The 19,599-nt window shown below is 44.3% G+C and overlaps 1 protein-coding gene across 1 annotated transcript in view; it reads right to left on the reverse strand.

Annotated features, from left to right (window-relative positions):
• Nucleotides 1-19,599, reverse strand: part of LOC124002508 (inositol 1,4,5-trisphosphate receptor type 2-like) — a 173,865-nt gene that overhangs the window by 34,762 nt on the left and 119,504 nt on the right. The window contains 5 exon segments of the mRNA XM_046309958.1: nucleotides 72-237; nucleotides 1,013-1,143; nucleotides 10,240-10,417; nucleotides 10,851-11,015; nucleotides 14,401-14,576. Coding sequence (XP_046165914.1) covers nucleotides 72-237; nucleotides 1,013-1,143; nucleotides 10,240-10,417; nucleotides 10,851-11,015; nucleotides 14,401-14,576 — 816 coding nt within the window.

Consider the following 19,599-nt stretch of genomic DNA (forward strand, 5'->3'; position numbering starts at 1 on the left):
TGTGGTGCTCTGTAGTCCTTTTTTTAGTGATATACAGAGTTATGTAGTGCTGTGTAGGGCTGTGAACCCACCACAGATGAAGCAGGTGGTCTTCAGTATCTCCTCCTTCCTCTGCTTCTCGCTCCTCAGGTCAGCGAACGTATCGATGATGACGCCGAAGATGAGGTTGAGGACGATGATGATGACGATGAAGAAGAACAGCAGGTCATACACCACACGGGCCACAAACAGGGGATCCTGGGTAACAAGTGGACCGGTGAGAAACAACAAGAGAGTGATCTTCAGCATCATCATTATCCACCTCATGTAAAGTACTTAAGGAGTACTTTAAAGTATTTTTTTGTGTATCTGTACTTTACCATATATATTTTTGGCAACTTTTACTTCACTACATTTCTAGAGAAAATAATGTATTTTTTACTCCATACATTTTCCCTGACACCCACAATTTGGAAAGGAAAATGGTCCAATTCACACACACTCTTTTCAAGAGAACTTCCCTGGTCATCCCTACTGCCTCTGATATGGCGGACTCAATGAAAAATGCTTTGTTTGGAAATTATGTCCGAGTGTTGGAGTATGCCCTGGCTATCCTTCAATTTAAAAAAAGCAAGAAAATTGTGCCTTTTGCTTAAAATAAGGAAGTTGATTATTTTACTTTTGATACTTAAGTATATTTTAGCAATTATATTCACTTTTGTTACTTAAGTATATATAAAACCAAATACTTTTACTCAAGTAGTATTTAACTGGGTGACTCACTTTTACTTGAGTCCTTTTCTATTAAGGTATCTATACTTTTACTCAAGTATGAAAATTGAGTACTTTTTCCACCCCGGCTATCCACATCCTCAATAATCATCATCCCGATTAATACCATCAATTGAACTGTAATAATCACCACCAGCATCATCATGAAAAATAGTTGGCCCTTTGTTTTAGTACATTTTATTAATGACTGGTTCATTGATCAATTGATTGATGGACTGACTGATTGGACAAGGTCACTCACGTCTTTGGAAGGTTTCCTCAGCACATCTCCCACTCCCCCTCCGTTCCTTAGGCCCTGGTTCAGCACCGTCACGATACACATCAGCAGAGTGTCACACACACGCTCCGTCCCATCGTCCTCCCCCGCCATCACTGGACACACACATCAAAACATACAGCCATAAGGAGTGTGTCTCTGTGTATGTGAGCGCAACACAGCAGGGCAGGCCATTTCCCCCTCCTGCTAATCAATACTGTGTGTTAGGTAACTAATGATAGATGTACACATCAAAAGGTGGTAGTATCTCAAATCTACCTGACGACGAGTGACAAGTTCACAATTCAAAAAGCTGTACCAGAGATATCAGATTCAGGTTGAAAACCCCTCACAATAGTAGACTTCAACAAAAGCTTGTGCTCACAACACTGGATGAAAGAGTTTGAACACTGAAACGTGGGAGGATGTGAAGAAGATTTGAAAAGAGGGGAGGAGGCTTGTAAAGAAAACAGCGAGAGAGAGATCGAGAGGTTGAGAACATTGTCAGAGAAGGAGGGATAGAAATAGAGAGGAGCCAGTGAGGTCACGTGTCGAGGCCCCTGTAGTGCAGGTGATCCATAGACACACACTGGACTAGAGAACAAAGATGAGGACGATGAGTCATCCCCTATATACCTCTGCTTCTCCCTCTCCACGATTACTCTACACTAAGGACTGAGAACTAACTGAACTAGCTATGGTCTGAAAGTGCTGAAAGAGCAGTGGACCGGATTCAAACAAATACTGGCAGCGCAGTGTTTCCATTAGGAAAATGTGGCGGTGGACATTTGACCGGCAGCATTTTAATTTACAGAGCATGTAAGAAATTTACCGGACCCACATCCATCTGTTGGACAACCGGATTAGGGAGTCCACGCACGGTTCTCAAAATGACATGTCTTAACAGGACATACAACTCGTATGCAACAGCAGGCATCATTCTTAATGAATTTCGATGAGCAATTTGAAGATGTTAGAATACATAGGCAGCGACTCCATAAGGCTAGAGAAGCTTTCCCTAAAGTACATCGAATTAGATTGTCAAAATTTTATCGCCTAATCAGTTTACTCCCGTCTATACAGAAATAAATAAAATCAGTAAAAATAGGTTACTACACCAGAAAGCATGATTTGGCCACAGAGGATCATTAGGAAACAAATGATACTCGTATAGACTATAGTCAGAAGGGCCCGCAATTTGAGCAGAGCTTGCGGCAAATACCAAATAGATGATTGTTGAGTTGCGACTGTCAGTGAAAAGCAGAGACCCCCAGCCAGGCATATCGCAATATTTAAAAATACAATCTAAAAACAAAAATAGTTTGGAAAATAAATGGCTATTGCTGTAATGAGAAGACAATGAAAAGACTCCAATTTGTCCTTTAATTATCAAGATTCTCAACTGAATTGAGAGAAAAGTAGTACTCTTATTGGCTGGCACCAGCGGAGAACATCGGCCATATCCCCAGTGATTGAGCATATTCACTGTCTTTGTCATTGGGTCAGTGACACTTTTGTTTGTATTTGGACAATCATTTCCTCCTCCAGGTTATATAGACGTTGTATTTGGACAGTCATTTCCTCCTCCAGGTTATATAGACGTTGTATTTGGACAGTCATTTCCTCCTCCAGGTTATATAGACGTTGTATGTGGACAGTCATTTCCTCCTCCAGGTTATATAGACGTTGTATGTGGACAGTCATTTCCTCCTCCAGGTTATATAGACGTTGTATGTGGACAGTCATTTCCTCCTCCAGGTTATATAGACGTTGTATTTGGACAGTCATTTCCTCCTCCAGGTTATATAGACGTTGTATTTGGACAGTCATTTCCTCCTCCAGGTTATATAGACGTTGTATTTGGACAGTCATTTCCTCCTCCAGGTTATATAGACGTTGTATTTGGACAGTCATTTCCTCCTCCAGGTTATATAGACGTTGTATTTGGACAGTCATTTCCTCCTCCAGGTTATATAGACGTTGTATTTGGACAGTCATTTCCTCCTCCAGGTTATATAGATTTGGACGTTGTATTTGGACAGTCATTTCCTCCTCCAGGTTATATAGACGTTGTATTTGGACAATCATTTCCTCCTCCAGGTTATATAGACGTTGTATTTGGACAGTCATTTCCTCCTCCAGGTTATATAGACGTTGTATTTGGACAATCATTTCCTCCTCCAGGTTATATAGACGTTGTATTTGGACAGTCATTTCCTCCTCCAGGTTATATAGACGTTGTATTTGGACAGTCATTTCCTCCTCCAGGTTATATAGACGTTGTATTTGGACAGTCATTTCCTCCTCCAGGTTATATAGACGTTGTATTTGGACAGTCATTTCCTCCTCCAGGTTATATAGACGTTGTATTTGGACAGTCATTTCCTCCTCCAGGTTATATAGGTTTTGGATCATTTCCTCCTCCAGGTTATATAGACGTTGTATTTGGACAGTCATTTCCTCCTCCAGGTTATATAGACGTTGTATGTGGACAGTCATTTCCTCCTCCAGGTTATATAGACGTTGTATGTGGACAGTCATTTCCTCCTCCAGGTTATATAGACGTTGTATTTGGACAGTCATTTCCTCCTCCAGGTTATATAGACGTTGTATTTGGACAGTCATTTCCTCCTCCAGGTTATATAGACGTTGTATTTGGACAGTCATTTCCTCCTCCAGGTTATATAGACGTTGTATTTGGACAGTCATTTCCTCCTCCAGGTTATATAGATGTATGTGGACAGTCATTTCCTCCTCCAGGTTATATAGACGTTGTATTTGGACAGTCATTTCCTCCTCCAGGTTATATAGACGTTGTATTTGGACAGTCATTTCCTCCTCCAGGTTATATAGACGTTGTATTTGGACAATCATTTCCTCCTCCAGGTTATATAGACGTTGTATGTGGACAGTCATTTCCTCCTCCAGGTTATATAGACGTTGTATTTGGACAGTCATTTCCTCCTCCAGGTTATATAGACGTTGTATTTGGACAGTCATTTCCTCCTCCAGGTTATATAGACGTTGTATTTGGACAGTCATTTCCTCCTCCAGGTTATATAGACGTTGTATTTGTGTCGCTCCTTTTCGTAATATATGGATCAGACAACGTCGTTTTTATTGATCTGTTTGTCAGTGTCAGCAGAGTAGCCTACCCTGTAATTTGTTGTATTAAAAAAGTTTCTGCTAATGTCTCCAGTCATACATAGTGTAGTAGAATTGCTTGAAATGTGTTTATAAAAAGGCCAGTGTTTTCCTGTGCAAAAAAGGAGAATAAATTAAGGATAAAGCCTGCTATCTGATAGTGTACCCTGAGCCACTACGACTATCCAACCTACTCATCACATTAGGAATAGTAGACTATCTTAGATAAATCTGCAAATGTGAGGATGCATGGAATGCCTGCCATTATAAAAGGTGTATTTCTATGGTTAAAATTTGCTTCGCCAAACTTGAAACTCACATGCCGCCTATGTTAGAATAACTGCCCACATTTACTTTTCCTCAGCCAACAAGACAAACAGCAAAATCAATAGCCTATGTCAATCTACTATCCTCCACAGTAGAAAAGTTGCCCTATTCTATTGGTCATCTTGTCATTCGGTACAAGAAAGAAATAGCCTTTTCCAAACGGACTCTGGGACAGTTGTTGGATGATCGAACCCAAATTCATATAACTAGTACGCCTAGGCTACATACAATTATAAGCGCAGCAATGCACACAAGGCAGTAGGCTACGTGCGAATGAAAATATCTGTTAGAAACTTAGAAAGAGGGGAAATTGAAATATGCAACAACTAGCATGGGTTGCTAATGACTAGGATTGTGGCATTGGCTACTGGACAATTAAATCAAATTGATTTGAAAACCAATAGAAGATTAGAGAAAAAGGCTACTGGTTTCAATGGCATATAGAAGTCTTTAGAAAATAATTGCCTGCACGTTTGGTTGGATTTTGCCTAGTCTAGTCAAGGTAAAACATGCCTCACAATATGCAGTAAAACGCTCAGGTTTCAAACAAATACGGATAGGTCTTCAAAACGGATACTGCCTCCAGTTCATTGCAAAGTGGTGTGTGACGCGCTGAAGCCTGCCCAGTTGCCTATACACTTGAATGGCAAATGGGACCCAAGCTTTAATTACCAGTTGAGAAATAAAAATGTATTTTTAATCGTGGCCATAGTCTTTTTTTAATGCGATTGGCTTTAGAATTGTTGTGCAAAGACTGGTCTTATTAAAGCACATGTTTCACTCCAGCAGCAACAAACAGCTGTTTGAGCTGTATCAGCAGCTCTCACGCTACATCCACTGGTATTTCAATCAATGAAGGATAAAATGCATTATTTCGCAAAGGGATTTTTTTCCTCTCTCTCTCCCAGACAATTGGCTGGCACCAATAATGATTAATATTACATTTTTTTTAAAGTCCAGGCCTGGAGCTCCCGCTGTGCACTCAGACAGCTTAGCCCACAGACAGACAGTACAATAAACACACACACCCAGACCAGCCGGTTATATAAGAGCGCCGCTCTGTTCTACGCTGCACAGCCACCACGCCAGATTATGCAACAGGTGCATATGTGCTGGTAAATTGTCTCTCCCGGACTGCTGAAGCGTTGTGCGAAAGCACACCCACACTCTTGTATGCAAGCACTCACGCTCTGGAAAGCACACCCACACTCTTGTATGCATGCACTCACACTCTGGAAAGCTCACACACACTCTTGTATGCAAGCACTCACACTCTGGAAAGCTCACACACACTCTTGTATGCAAGCACTCACGCTCTGGAAAGCTCACACACACTCTTGTATGCAAGCACTCACGCTCTGGAAAGCTCACACACACTCTTGTATGCAAGCACTCACGCTCTGGAAAGCTCACACACACTCTTGTATGCAAGCACTCACGCTCTGGAAAGCTCACACACACTCTTGTATGCAAGAACTCACGCTCTGGAAAGCTCACACACACTCTTGTATGCAAGCACTCACACTCTGGAAAGCTCACACACACTCTTGTATGCAAGCACTCACGCTCTGGAAAGCTCACACACATGGGGAAGTGTGCAACGGCACAGGCTATTAATGTTCCACGGACAGATACATGAACGTATAAGCCTGCACGCACACAGTCAGTCAACAGAGACAGAGGTTTATCTTAAATCCATAGTCTTGTAAACTATGTTTAGTAAAATTGTGTTCACTAGTAATTACACATAGCTGTTATGACACAAAGCAAAAAATCCATCCTACTACTCAGTCTATATTCCTGTCAGTTCCAACTGACAACACTAAAATCTATTCTGTTTACTCTCCAGCCCTATTTCACTATTGATAAGCAAGAGTGTCTGAAGAGAACAGCGGGTAATGATAAAATGAACCATCTGTCTCATGCTGTAACTGCCGGGTGATAACTACACAGTGGGTGATAACTACCCCCGGGTGATAAACTACACAGTGGGTGATAACTACCCCCGGGTGATAAACTACACAGTGGGTGATAACTACACAGTGGGTGATAACTACCCCCGGGTGATAACTACACAGTGGGTGATAACTACCCCCGGGTGATAACTACACAGTGGGTGATAACTACCCCCGGGTGATAACTACACAGTGGGCAAAAAGGATTGTACTGACATCATTAGAATGTATTTCATTAATTTGTGGACAGGTTGTATACTGGCTGTATAAAGAGGTTCTCATGAGCGTGGGACACAGAATAGACCTGAAAATGACTGAGGCCAGTCAGGTGTGGGTACTGAAGGGGGCCAGTTCGGTGTGAAGGGGACCAGTTAGGTGTGGATGGGGGCAGGGAAGGCCTAATGGGAAGACTATGGGGCCTCAGTCCAGTGTGAAAGGAGAGCAGACATCAAATCATCAGAGATCATGGACCTTCTAAGTGAGCAGTGACGAGATCAGTGATCAGCAGGACAGGCTTAGGAGGGTGGGGTGCTGCAGGGGAACAGAGTAAATGGGCAGAGATGCCAAGGTAACCTGCCCAAATGACTATACTGTCGCACACACCTACAGTCGTATGAAAAAGTTTGGGCACCCCTCTGAGGCTGCATAATAATTTACTCTGTCGTCACAGAAAATGATCACAGTGGCATGCCATTCATTTTCTAATTAAAGCTGAGTACTGGGATATTGTCCAGACAAAGATTTTTAGTGTAGCAATATTAAGTTGTATGAAATTAAATCAGATGAAGGATGGTGAAATTGGTCAAAAACAGCCCATAGACCACCTCCAAAGACCTACAACATTTACATTTACATTTAAGTCATTTAGCAGACGCTCTTATCCAGAGCGACTTACAAATTGGTGCATTCACCTTATGACATCCAGTGGAACAGTCACTTTACAATAGTGCATCTAAATCTTAAAGGGGGGGGAGAGGGAATACTTATCCTATCCTAGGTATTCCTTAAAGAGGTGGGGTTTCAGGTGTCTCCGGAAGGTGGTGATTGACTCCGCCGTCCTGGCGTCGTGAGGGAGTTTGTTCCACCATTGGGGGGCCAGAGCAGCGAACAGTTTTGACTGGGCTGAGCGGGAGCTGTACTTCCTCAGTGGTAGGGAGGCGAGCAGGCCAGAGGTGGATGAACGCAGTGCCCTTGTTTGGGTGTAGGGCCTGATCAGAGCCTGGAGGTACTGAGGTGCCGTTCCCCTCACAGCTCCGTAGGCAAGCACCATGGTCTTGTAGCGGATGCGAGCTTCAACTGGAAGCCAGTGGAGAGAGCGGAGGAGCGGGGTGACGTGAGAGAACTTGGGAAGGTTGAACACCAGACGGGCTGCGGCGTTCTTGCTGCAGATGGTGTCACTGTGCATCGTTCAACAATTCAGCACACTTTGCAAAAGGAGAAGCTGTATGGGAGAGTGATACGGAAGAAGCTTTTTCTGCACACACGCAGAAAAAGTCGCTTGAGGTATGCAAACGCACATTTGGACAAGCCAGCTTAATTTTGGAATAAGGTGCGGTGGACTGATGAAACAAAGATTGAGTTATTTGGTCATAACAAGGGACGTTATGCATGGCGGCAAATGAACACAGCGTTCCAAGAAAAACACTTGCTACCCACAGTAAAATTTGGTGGGGGTTCCATCATGCTGTGTGGCTGTGTGGCCAGTGCTGGTACTGGGAATCTTGTTAAAGTTGAGGGTCGCATGGATTCCACTCAATATCAGCAGATTCTTGGGAATAATGTTGAAGAATCAGTCAGAAAGTTGAAGTTACGCCGGGGATGGATATTTCAACACGACAACGACCCAAAACACTGCTCAAAATCTACCCGGGCATTTATGCAGAGGAACAAGTACAATGTTCTGGAATGGCCATCCCAGTCCCCAGACCTGAATATCATTAAGAATCTGTGGGATGATTTGAAGCGGGCTGTCCATGCTCGGCAACCATCAAACCTAACTGAACTGGAGATGTTTTGTAAGGGGGAATGGTCCAAAATACCTTCATCCAGAATCCAGACACTCATTAGAGGCTATGGAAAGCTTCTAGAGGCTGTTATTTTAGCAAAAGGAGGCTCTACTAAATAATGATGTGATTTTTCTATTGGGGTGCCAAAATGTATGGACCTGTCTAATTTTGTTTTGATGCATATTGCACATTTTCTGTTAGTCCAATAAACCTCATTTCACTACTGATATATTACTGTGTCCATCAGTTATTTGATAGATCAAAATTAAATTGCTGATCCAAAAACCAAATTATTTATAAATGGAAATCATGGAAAATTGTCAGGGGTGCCCAAACTTTTTCATACGACTGTATAGCCATGAAATTCTTTGAAAGGCTGGTCATAGCTCACATCAACACCCTGATCCCAGACACCCTGATCCCACTCCAATTCGCATACCGCCCAACAAATCCCCAGATGACCGATCTCTATTGCACTCCACACTGCACTCACCCACCTGGACGAAAGAAAAACCTCTGTAAGAATGCTGTTTATTGACTACAAGCTCAGCATTCAATGCCATAGTCCCTTCCAAGCTCATCACCAATCTCAGGACCCTGGGACTGAACACCCCCCCTGCAACTGGATCCTGACCTTCCTGACAGGCCGCCCCTAGGCGGTGAGGGTTGACAACACCACATCCACCACGCTGACCATCAACATGGACTACCTGTATTGACCCTTTTTATGCACTAACTCTTGCAATGACTATGCACACCCACTGGATTCTGTGTCCCTGGGACACAAACAATTTCACACTCATCACATATGGGGCGGCAGAAAGCCTAGTGGTTAGAGCGTTGGGCCAGTAACCAAAAGGTTGCTGGATCGAATCCCGAGTTGACAAGGTAAAAATCTGTCGTTCTGCCCCTGAACAAGAAAGTTTTTTATTTTATTTGACCTTTATTTAACTAGGCAAGTCAGTTAAGAACAAATTCTTATTTTCAATGACAGCCTAGGAACAGTGGGTTAACTGCCTGTTCACGGGCAGAACGACAGATTTGTACCTTGTCAGCTCGGGGATTTGAACTTGCAACCTTCCAGGTTACTAGCCCAACGCTCCCCGGTAGGCAGTCATTGTAAATAAGAATTTGTTCTTAACTGACTTGCCTAGTTAAATAAAAGTTCAATAATCCCTCGTACCCTGCAAATAGACTCGGTACTGGTATACCATGTTATTTTTTTACTTAGTCAGCCACTGTGTATTTAATCCTTGTGTCACTACTTCAATTGTAAAAATAATAATTAATACACACACACACACACACACACACACACACACACACACACACACACACACACACACACACACACACACACACACACACACACACACACACACACACACACACACACACACACACACACACACACACACACACACACACACACACACACACACACACACACACACACACACACACACACACACCTCCTTAACCCTGCGTTGTTGGAAAAGACCCGTAAGTAAGCATTTTACTGCTAGCCTACACCTGTTGTTTACAAAGCAAGTGACAAATAACATTTGATTTGAGACCTAGGGTAGTATGGGGGCTGAGGAACAGTGTGTACTAACTGAACTAGGGGCAAAAGTGCAGAGACCTAGGGTAGAGCATAGAGGCAAAGGTAGTGAGTAGGGGGTGATTGTGGGTACTGAATGAAGGGGGGGTAATAGGAAAGAGGCCAGGATAGAGTACAGGGTTCTGGGATGAAGAGGAGAGGGAGTCTATGGGCACTGACCTGGCAGACGTTGCACGTCCATGCGGAAGTCGTCCTTGAGGAAGAGGAAGCCCACGATGGAGAAGAGGTAGACCAGGATGAGGGCCAGTACAGCCGTGAGGACGATGGAGCGCCCATTACGCGTCACACTCTTGACCACATTCAGCAGGGTCTCCTCACGGTTCAGCAGGTCAAAGAGCTGAGGGGCACAGACACACAGTCAGACAGATACAGCTGTAGGAGAGCTGTAGAGGAACCAGACATCCCAAAGCTTCCGATTGGCAGCAATTGCAAAAATAGGAGAGGGTGTGTCTTTCTGTAACTGTGTCTGAAAAACCTGGTACAAGGAGGAACAAGGAAACCACAAAGCTAAACGACATAACCACACAACAACCACCTGCTGTCATCACATGGCACCAAGAAAGGTCCAGACTTAAATCAAGACCATTGTCAAACGTCAATTTGAGGTTTTCTGAATAATAATTAAGTACTTCGAAGTTCAATGAATCCACTTCATTGAATTGAATGGATAACATTTTTAAAAATGAGTAATAATATCAAACATGGTCTTTTTAAAGTTTAATGGTGAAGTGCTGCAGAGAAGACCAGACAGAGAGATTGTTTCGACTAACCAGGAAGCTGTAGAAGAACTCGTGGACGAAGAGGCCCAGCATACAGACGATGACATAGCCCACGTGGTAGAGGAAGGGCATGTCCATGACCACCGGCTTGTAGCCCCGTGTGAACGTCCCCTGGTTGCCCACAAAGCTCACCAGGAACACAATCTTATTGAGGAGCTGGAGAGATGAGAGAGGAGAGGACTGAGCAATGGCTTCCATAGAAGACGATGCTGAAATCACAAAATATTTGTACACTGTAGGCTTGGGCAGTATATCGTATACCGGGGTATTTGGAAAAAGCCAAGCGACATGCGTTCTTCATGCAAATGGTGTTAGTTTACAAGCACAACGATGAGAGACCGGAGCCTTGTGATCTAATTACAGTACGGAATTCACAACATGTTTGCCAGCTAGATGACTTATAACTATTAAGTTAACTGTGTAGAAATGTGCTGAATGTTGTGCAGTTGTGCAGTTGGTTTGCTAATTAGTAGCTAGTTAGCTATCTAGCTAAGCATTCGCTTGGTAACTGCAAAGAATCCCCTCCTGGATCAAGAGCCTTTGCTGGCCAATATTTGTTTTGTGCCGCAAACTGCGAGTAGAATCTTTACAAAATGCTCACAATGCACTCATTAGCATTTAGTTAGCATTCTCAATGGGATCTTAAATGTACTTGTTAACATTGCTAACCTTCGGATTACAGAGTATCAGTGGGGTTTGAAAACATTTACATTACATTTAAGTCATTTAGCAGACGCTCTTATCCAGAGCGACTTACAAATTGGTGCATTCACCTTATGACATCCAGTGGAACAACCACTTTACAATAGTGCATCTAAATATTTTAAGGGGGGTGAGAAGGATTACTTTATCCTATCCTAGGTATTCCTTAAAGAGGTGGGGTTTCAGGTGTCTCCGGAAGGTGGTGATTGACTCCGCTGTCCTGGCGTCGTGAGGGAGTTTGTTCCACCATTGGGGAGCCAGAGCAGCGAACAGTTTTGACTGAGCTGAGCGGGAACTGTACTTCCTCAGTGGTAGGGAGGCGAGCAGGCCAGAGGTGGATGAACGCAGTGCCCTTATTTGGGTGTAGGGCCTGATCAGAGCCTGGAGGTACTGAGGTGCCGTTCCCCTCACAGCTCCGTAGGCAAGCACCATGGTCTTGTAGCGGATGCGAGCTTCAACTGGAAGCCAGTGGAGAGAGCGGAGGAGCGGGGTGACGTGAGAGAACTTGGGAAGGTTGAACACTAGACGGGCTGCGGCGTTCTGGATGAGTTGTAGGGGTTTAATGGCACAGGCAGGGAGCCCAGCCAACAGCGAGTTGCAGTAATCCAGACGGGAGATGACAAGTGCCTGGATTAGGACCTGCGCCGCTTCCTGTGTGAGGCAGGGTCGTACTCTGCGGATGTTGTAGAGCATGAACCTACAGGAACGGGCCACCGCCTTGATATTAGTTGAGAACGACAGTTTGTTGTCCAGGATCACGCCAAGGTTCTTAGCGCTCTGGGAGGAGGACACAATGGAGTTGTCAACCGTGATGGCGAGATCATGGAACGGGCAGTCCTTCCCCGGGAGGAAGAGCAGCTCCGTCTCGCCCCTTGTGTTCATTACCGAATATCCCGGTATGAAGGTATGATAATCTGGATACCGCCCAATCCTAGTACACTGTACATTTACTTAAAAATATTTTGTCCGTATTTTACTGTTCTGTACTTTTTGCAAACAAATTGCCTCTTGGGAATAATAAAACATTGATAATTGAATTAATTAACAAAAGTAATTCTTATTTCCTGATATAACAATGCCAAAACCGGGAGCATCCCAGTCGTAGACGGGTTGGGGTTAACTTCTCTAGGATAGGGGGCAGCATTCGGAATCTTGGATGAAAAGCATGCCCAAATTCAACTGTCTACTACTCATCCCCAGAAGATAAGATATGCATATTATTAGTATTATTATTAATAGTATTACTAATATTATTAGATTTGAATAGAAAACCCTCTGAAGTTTCTAAAACTGTCATGAATCATGTCTGTGAGTATAACAGAATTTATGTAGCAGGCGAAACCCTGAGGACAAACCATTCAGATTTTTTTTTTGAGGTGACTCTTCTTTCTTTTAAAATTTTTACCCCCTTTCTTCTCCCCAATTTCATGGTATCCAATTGTTAGTTGCTTCTATCTTGTCTCATCGCTACAACTCCCATACGGGCTCGGGAGAGACGAAGGTTGAAAGTCATGCGTCCTCCGATACACAACCCACAACCCAAGAAGCACTGCTTCTTAACACAGCATTTAAATAACAAAACAAATTGACAATACAACTTTCATACCAGTTACATAACAATAAAAAAGAGGCTAGCCTGCTGGCCTTACTGGGTGGATAGGAACATTAGCCTGCTGGCCTTACTGGGTGGATAGGAACATTAGCCTGCTGGCCTTACTGGGTGGATAGGAACATTAGCCTGCTGGCCTTACTGGGTGAATAGGAACATTAGCCTGCTGGCCTTACTGGGTGGATAGCAACATTAGCCTGCTGGCCTTACTGGGTGGATAGCAACATTAGCCTGCTGGCCTTACTGGGTGAATAGGAAAACATTAGCCTGCTGGCCTTACTGGGTCGAAAGGAACATTAGCCCGCTGGCCTTACTGGGTCGAAAGGAACATTAGCCCGAGCTATTTAGGAGGGATATCACACCTAGCACAAATTATTGTCTAGTTCTGTTTTTCCTGCCGAGGGGTGCCCTATACCTGCACCCAGAGGGTAGTAGTTCAAAGTCCGGGTACAGGGGGTGGCTTGGGTCGAAAATGATTTTGTGAGCCTTGCGGAGGGCCTTGACCTCAAAGATCTCATCCAGGCCTGTCTGTTTGACTCCAAGTACCTGGCTTGCTGTGGTGATAATCCTTCTCAGCATATTTCTCTGGCTGACAGTGGCATTGCCAAACCAACAAACAATATAAAAAGTTGAAATACTCTCTATGAAATATGTATAAAACAGAGACAGTATAGTACAATTAACATTAAATGATCCCAGCTTTTTGAGAAAGTACAGTCTCTGTTGACTCTTTTTGTAGATCAGGTCTGTAGTATATTTACTCCACTGAAGCTTATTGTCCAAGAGGACACCCAGATATCTGTATGCCTCTATAATCTCTATGTTCTGACCTCTGATAGATGTTGCAGAGGTAGGTGTTGTATGCATCCTGAAGTCTATGCACATCTCTTTGGTCTTATTGGTATTGAGGACCAAGTGTGATTCGTCACACCACTCTACAAAGTCATTTAGGACTGGGCCATGGTGTTCCTCGTCATCATGCAACAGTGTCATCACCAAACTGCCTTGATCGGCAAACTTAACAAAGTGTCTGTCAGGATGGCGTAAAGTGTCTTGCTCATGGGCACACCGACAGTAGTTAGCACATGGGATATTGATGCTAGCAAACCTCCGGGTGCCGGCTAACTCCCACCAGATTTACCCCACCTGCCCTGGGATTCAAACCTAGTACACTGCCCGACTCTCTAACGTCAAGGATATCGTTGCCCTCGGTAACTCTACTGTACTTACGTTGGCGGCGCCCAGTAGCAACAGGGTGGGGTCCAGGCCCAGTGTGTAGATGGAGCGCAGTATAATAGAGACCAGGAAGGGCCGGACACTCCCTGGTTTGGGAAGGATGAAGAGCATGGTGGTACACACCACCAACGCCACCCACAGCAGGATGGATACAAAGGGGGGCAGGATGCCTGGGGATGAGATATACAAGCAAATGTCAACAACAACAAAGACAGATTAAGACATTAGCGCTGTTCAGAGAGGTGGCATTTGGATTCATGTATTATGCAACAGAAGTGAGTGCTTCATTATAGCCTGGTCCCAGATCTGTTTGTGCCGTCTTGCCAGTTGGGGACAAGGCTATAGCTAAGATGCAACTGCCAACTGGCTAGACAGATCTGGGACCAGGATAGCACTTAGCTACACTTGGCACAACACTATGTTCTCTCTAGTCTCTCTGCCTCTCTCTCTCATAATGGACATGTCCCAATGATCCTTGTGCCCCTCTTAAATTCTGTCTTCTACTTACCACGCGTTCCAACATTTAGTGTGATTATCACACACGTGGTCATGCAGAAAACGCCAAACAAGACTGTGACTTTCTCGCATCGTGACCTACCTAGTGCCTTTAGATTTCTCGGTGACTACTATCATGACATGCACAGTCATGTTTCCAGTCACAAGCAGGCTTTATTTAGCCTTTCCCCAAGAGGAACTGGCTGCAACTCACTAGTGGGTACCAGAGCCACTTGAGACCCCTTGGGAACTACTTGCTCATGCTCATTAGGCACCACACAGAAGAAAGACTGACCAACAGGTAGGGACTACCTGAAATTGTCCAATGACAAACGCTTGTTTTCATGTTCCACTTGAAAATAAAAATGTATACCCCTTTTTCTCCCCAATTTCGTGATAGCCAATAGGTAGTTACAGCTTTGTCCCATCGCTGCGAAGGCTGAGAGCCATGCGTCCTTTGAAACACGACCCTGCCAAGCCACACTGCTTCTTGACATACTGCTTGGTTGCCTAAACCGGAAACCAGCCGCACAAATGTGTTTGAGGAAACACCGTACAACTGGAGACCGAGTCAGCATGCATGTGCCCGGCCCGCCACAGGAGTCACTAGAGCGCGATGGGACAAGGACATCCTGTCCGGCCAAACCCTCCCCTAACCCAGACGATGTTGGGCCAATTGTGCACAGCCTCATGGGTCTCAGAGACAGCAGGGGTTCAAGTTGTAGAACTCAGTTCCTACATTTGAGTATAAAAATGGATTTGATCAGATAAAAATATGCTACATTTTATCTCTGGGACCCTCAGGATGACAAATCAGAGCAAGATTACTGAATGTAAGTACATTATTTACCATCAGAGGTGAATGCATCAAACCAGTTGTGGTGATAAAAGTTAATAGCATGGTCTTTTTTCACTGTGATAGCTACTGTAAATTGGACAGTGCAGTAAGAATAACAAGAATTTAAGTTTTCTGCCAATATAAGACATATCTATGTCCTGGAAAGTTTGCTGTTACCTATGTCATTCTAGTCACATTAGTTAGCATCAACCATCCTGGTATCGGGACACCGATCCCGTAGAGGTTAAAGTAATGATGATCTGTCATTTCTCTTTGCTTATTTAAGCGGTTATTTCCATAATATGGACAAGGTTTTTTTACCAAATAGGGCCATCTTATGTATACCACCCCTACCTTGTCACAACACAACTGATTGGCTCAAACGCATTATGAAGGAAAGAAATTCCCCAAATTAACTTTTAAGAAGGCACACCTGTTAATTGAAATGCATTCCAGATGACTACCTCATGGAACTGGTTGAGGGAATGCCAAGAGTGTGCAAAGCTGTCATCAAGGCAAAGGGTGGCTACTTTTAAGAATCTCAAATATAAAATAAATTCTGATTTGTTAAAAAGAAAAATTGGTTACTACATGATTCCATATGTGTTACTTCATAGTTTTGATGTCTTCACTATTATTATTATTATTCTACAATGTAGAAAATAGTAAAAATAAAGAAAAACTCTTGAATGAGTAGGTGTTTCAAAACTTTTGATCAGTAGAGAGTGAGAGTATAATATATATATATATATATTAGTGGCAAAGAAGGGGGCTGAGTGATAAATGGCAGATATGTGAGGGCAGAACTAATGAACGGGCTCTGCCTGCTCACTAAAATGGCGTCACCCTGGCCAGAACTACAGATTGCAAAATGGCCACCCGCCAAAAAAAACTACAATCCCCAGAAGCAAGATAAACCAGGACGAGAGAGAGAAGAAGGGGCTGGGGATCTGTGAACCATAGAGAAAGAGACAATATATAGAATCGTCTGGATTTACGACCTGGACTGTTTGGACTTACTTGTTGGTGTTTGGACCTGGATCTACAGAGAACCCGATTTGTGTCCCGAACCCTGCTGTCCTTGACCATGCCTGCGGCCTGGGTGGAGAATCCAACAGACAGGTACTGTCGTGTTCTCATTCTGGGGTGATTTTGGTGACGTTCTTACCGCTTAATTTGTGACAAACTCTCCTAACCGTGAAGAGGTTTGTCACACGTGGTGAAGAATGCAGGCACAGTGTGGTCGATGTGAATAAAGGGACAAACCATACCACTGGTTCGGTAGACAAAAGGAAGTGTTCAGTTAGTACTCCAAAGGGAAGGCAGGTTTTTTTGTGTGGATTTGTTTGTGTGGATAGCTCATCAGGATGCAATGTGAATGTATCAGGACACGTTGCAGGTCCAGCACCACACCAACCAGCTGCTTACAGAGGAGCAAGACAGAAACACCCGGGAGAATCTCGAAGCTAGGGGGCACTGTTTTTATTTAAAAAAATAACGTTCCCAAAGTAAACTGCCTATTTCTCAGGACCAGATGCTAGAATATGCATATAATTGACAGCTTAGGATGGAAAAAACTCTAAAGTTTCCAAAACTGTAAAAATATTGTCTGTGAGTATAGCATAACTGATATTGCAAGCGAACGCCTAAGAAAAATCCAACCAGGAAGGGATATGAACCAGATTCCTGTTTTCTACGTATTCCCTAAGGTGTCTACAGACTTTAGACGTAGTTTCAACGCCTTTATGTTGAAGAATGAGCGTAAAGGACCACATTGCGTAAGTGGCCAGCTGAGGGCTCTCAGAGTGATTCTTGCGTAAAAGACAGAGGTAGCCATTTGGGTAGTTCGAAGAGGTTAAGAGAATGCCTAAAAGGGGCTAGCGGCCCAAATTGGGCCTCAGTTACCAGCTGCACAATCATTTTCTTAACAAAATGACAAAGCAGGATTATGTGGAAGCATGCCCCACCACCTTCAAAAGAACGGCAGAGAGAAAGAAGTGGCTGCCGAAATAAGAATGGGCAGGGCTTCTGGCACCATACCTGACAGGGGATGCTCAAAAAGCGTATTTCGACCTAAGAGTTGAAAGATGCACAGGATTACGATAAAATAAAAGGAAGAGATTCTGACTAGACTGGGAGTGACCGATACTGTGAGGGCACACTGCTTCCACCAGTGGGCCAACAAACCTGGACAACCCCCCTGAACACCAATGTTCGACTTGATTCACCTGGCACGGAAATGGTTGCAACCGGAGACCCGTTCACCCGCCGAGATTGTCGAGACCATCATACTCGACCAGCGAGGTCTACTCTGAGAACTTCGATGATGAGTTGGCCAGTGTTTTGTTCATTCATGGGGGAATCCGCCCGTACCCCACAGCCTTAGTGAGCAGACAAACTGAGGACAGGCTAATGGATTGAGGTCGACGTGGTCCCGAAGATGCCGTAAGATGTAATACTGGGTAGATGCTGTCCTAACTTTGCGAGGTCAAGCTAAAATAACGGCATATTTGAGAAGACAAACACCCCTGACCAAGCAGGAAGTAGCATGTAGCCCTCAACCAAAGTCAAGAAAATAGAAGGTTTCCCAGGAGCCAACCTCACAGGGGCTAGTAGGAGAGGATGAGGAAGAAGGGGCAGACCCTGTCAATAGCGAGCAGCCCGGTACTAGTGCGGCCAGGGTCGATCTGGATCCAGAGGGCGACTATCTAGAACTAACAGACCTGGCAGGGTCCCGGACTAATTTCAGGACGGCCTAGATCCAGGATCCAACCCTGCGGCAAGCCAGAGCAGATGTCTAGATCATAGATGGTACCCCCATAAATGATAAGATGATGCTTAATAGTTTCCCCCACTTCATGAAAAACAGGTTGGTGTACTGAGTCTCAAACATAGGGGTTGATGTAGTGAAACAGTTGATCCCCACTCGGTACTGGAGAACAGTATTCTGGGGGACACCTTGGTATCAATAAAACCCGAGACTGGATTGTGAAGAGGTTTTACTGGCCAGGATTTCAGGCTGAGGTGGCTCGACATTGTGGAGAGTGCCCCGAGTTCCAGTTAACAGCTCCCCAACCAGCTGTTAGAAGCCCGTTAGTGCCAATCCCCATAATCAAAATGCCATTTGAGAGGATAGCAATGGATATAGTGGGCCCACTACCAAATCCGCCAGAGGGCATCTTAGATTATGCCACTCGATACCCAGAAGCCATTCCCCTTCGGATAATGCCTTCCAAAAATATTGCCAAGGAATTAGTGCTCCTGTTCACCAGGGTAGGGATTCCATGGAGTTCCTTACTGACCAGGGGACCGCCTTTTTGTCCCGCCTTATGGCAGACCTTTGTAAGTTGTTGCAGGTGAAACAGTTGAGGACATCGGTTTACCATCCTCAGAAGAGAGAATCAACCATCCTCAGAAGAGAGAATCAACCATACTCTGAAGAGAGAATCAACCATACTCTGAAGAGAGAATCAACCATACTCTGAAGAGAGAATCAACCATACTCTGAAGAGAGAATCAACCATACTCTGAAGAAAGAATCAACCATACTCTGAAGTCAATGCTCAGGAAGATAATCGATAAGGATGAGAGAACCTGGGATTGCATGTTGCCGTATATGATGTTTGCCATTAGAGAGGTTCCTCTCACTGGGGTTCTCACCCTTTGAGCTAGTATATGGGATGCACCCCCGGGGAATCTTAGACATCGCCCGGAAAACCTGGGAGCACCAATCCACACCTTACACTAGTGTTATAGAGCACGTCACAGCAATGCAAGACAAGACAGCCACAGTCACGTCCATCGCCAGAGAGCACGAGAAAAGCACTAAGAGCACCAGCGGCACACTTATAAACGGCAGG

Source organism: Oncorhynchus gorbuscha, linkage group LG02, assembly GCF_021184085.1.
Source record: "Oncorhynchus gorbuscha isolate QuinsamMale2020 ecotype Even-year linkage group LG02, OgorEven_v1.0, whole genome shotgun sequence".
Lineage (NCBI taxonomy): Eukaryota > Metazoa > Chordata > Actinopteri > Salmoniformes > Salmonidae > Oncorhynchus > Oncorhynchus gorbuscha.